The 2,328-nt window shown below is 58.3% G+C and overlaps 1 protein-coding gene across 1 annotated transcript in view; it reads left to right on the top strand.

Annotated features, from left to right (window-relative positions):
• Positions 1-1,088: 1,088 nt before the first annotated feature.
• Positions 1,089-2,328, top strand: part of LOC103781865 (transmembrane protein 151B-like) — a gene marked incomplete at its 5' end in the record, with an annotated part of 1,709 nt that continues 469 nt past the window's right edge. The window contains 1 exon segment of the mRNA XM_008949588.1: positions 1,089-2,328. This exon segment is cut by the window's right edge and continues 11 nt beyond it. Within this exon segment, the coding sequence (XP_008947836.1) occupies positions 1,089-2,328 (1,240 nt within the window).

Here is a 2,328-nt window from a genome sequence, read left to right as displayed (position 1 = left end):
TTCAGGGTCTTGCAGAGTGACAGAAGTTTCCTTAAGTGTTTGTTTCTTTTTTTTTTCCTGGGTCTTTGTGAAACCCTACACCATTGCTATAGTGAAGGCACCAATGCAGTCCCTTTTAAAAGTCCTGTTGCTGAAGTCCTGCCTGTTCCTTACCATGAAAAACCTGTGAGCAGTTTTTCCAGAAGAGTGAGATGTCACATCTAAAAAAAAACCAGTGTAGGCAGGGATATTTGCTGGCAGCTGTGACTGGCCACTTGTCCCCCCTGCTGTGGCAGATCGGTGGGGTGCTCTTTACTGCCTGCCTGAATACCTTTTAGGATGTTTATCCATATTTGCTTTCTCTTCCACCAGAGGTAGCTGCCTTTCAGTCACAGAAAAGTACTTTCCTGTTTGTGTTGTTTGTAAAGCACTTGAGAAGCACTTCAGAGCCTCCTGGGCTGCTCGGTGTTATGGTGGGAATCACCACTACCAAGCAGAGGCCTTTCTGGCTGCAGAAGGTCCATTTCTCTGCCTTACAGAGTGCCTTACTAGGCCCCTTGTGCTACCCTGGCAGGAGAAACTTGAATGTTGCTGTTGGTTGTGCCTGGGGAAGGGGGAGAGACTGGGGGGCGAGCGGTGAGAGGTGTGGTGGCATGAGTTGCGGTGAGGTGTTCAGGTGGCACAACCATCAGTTAGAGCTGGCTGTGCTGGTGGGATGGGTGCAGGAACCAAGATATATGGGGGAGATCCCCCAGCCTCCATCCTGCTGTGCTTCAGTACCCCTGCCCGGGCCGTGGCAGTGGTGGGTGTTAGTCCCCGTTGAAGAAGGGGATTCTCAGGGTGCGGGCTAGCAGAGTTGCCCTCTGCTGCTCTCCTTCCCATCCAAGCTGGGCTCTGGCCATTTCCCACAGAGAGGCACAGCACCGTGAAGGGAGGAGGGGGTGACAGCTGCCCGTGCTGTGGGACTGCCATCCTGGGGGAGATCCTGGCCTCCGGCCTCCCGCTGAGGCTGGGAGCCCTGTGGCACCTGCTCTTTTGTCCCTGCTCGTGGAGCTAGAGGTGCCAGCGTGGCACCCTGCTGCCTGCTCCCCTTCCCCCTGCTGCTGCAGCCTACTGACTCCTCTCTTGTTTTCTCTCCCCTTCTCCCTGGTCCCCTGGAGCAGCAGCGGCCGGTGAAGCAGTCTCTCAGCAAGTCCCTGTGCCGAGAGTCCCACTGGAAATGCCTGCTGCTGTCCCTGCTCATGTATGGCTGCATGGGAGCCATGACCTGGTGCCACGTCACCAAGGTGACCCGGCTGACCTTTGACAGCGCTTACAAGGGCAAGTCCATGATGTACCACGACAGCCCCTGTTCCAACGGCTACGTCTACATCCCCTTAGCCTTCCTGGTGATGCTCTACGTGGTGTACCTGGTGGAGTGCTGGCACTGCTACACCCGCAACGAGCTGCAGTACAAAGTGGACGTGGAGAGCGTGCACGAGCGCGTGCAGCGGATGCAGCAGGCGACTCCCTGCATCTGGTGGAAGGCCATCAGCTACCACTACGTCCGCAGGACCCGGCAGGTGACCCGCTACCGCAACGGGGACGCCTACACCACCACCCAGGTGTATCACGAGCGGGTCAACACCCACGTGGCAGAGGCCGAGTTCGATTATTCCAACTGCGGGGTTAAGGACATCTCCAAGGACCTGATCGACTTGGAGAGCTACCCGGCCACGCGGCTCCGCTTCACCAAGTGTTTCAGCTTTGCCAACGTGGAGTCGGAGAACTCCTACCTGACCCAGCGGGCCCGCTTCTTCACGGAAAATGAGGGCCTGGATGACTACATGGAGGCCAGGGAGGGGATGCACCTCAAAAACGTGGACTTCAAGGAATACATGGTGGCCTTTTCCGACCCGGACAACCTGCCTTGGTACGTATCCCACTACGTCTTCTGGGTGGCGGCTCTGCTGACCCTGTCCTGGCCACTGCGGGTGCTAAACGAGTACCGCACCTCCTACGTCCATTACCACGTGGAGAAACTCTTTGGGTTCGACTACGTGGCGGTGACGCCGGCCGAGGAGCGCACCTTCTGCCGGAGGATGCCCCGCGTCAACACGGTGGACAGCACGGAGCTGGAGTGGCACATCCGATCCAACCAGCAGCTGGTGCCCAGCTACTCGGAAGCGGTCCTGATGGACTTGGTGGGGCTCTCCGGCTGCACCAGCTACTCCGCTTGCCGCTACGGGGGCTACCGGCAGAACTGCGAGCGGTGCCACAGGACTATAAGCAGCTCCTCCATCTTCTCCCGCAGCGCCCTGAGCATCTGCAACGGCAGCCCCAGGATCCCCTTCAGCAGACGCCCCCTCC

Source organism: Merops nubicus, unplaced genomic scaffold (assembly GCF_000691845.1).
Source record: "Merops nubicus isolate BGI_N331 unplaced genomic scaffold, ASM69184v1 scaffold26491, whole genome shotgun sequence".
NCBI lineage: Eukaryota > Metazoa > Chordata > Aves > Coraciiformes > Meropidae > Merops > Merops nubicus.
The sequence above is the reverse complement of the archived record's forward strand: the minus strand, read 5'-3'. Positions and strand labels throughout refer to the sequence as shown.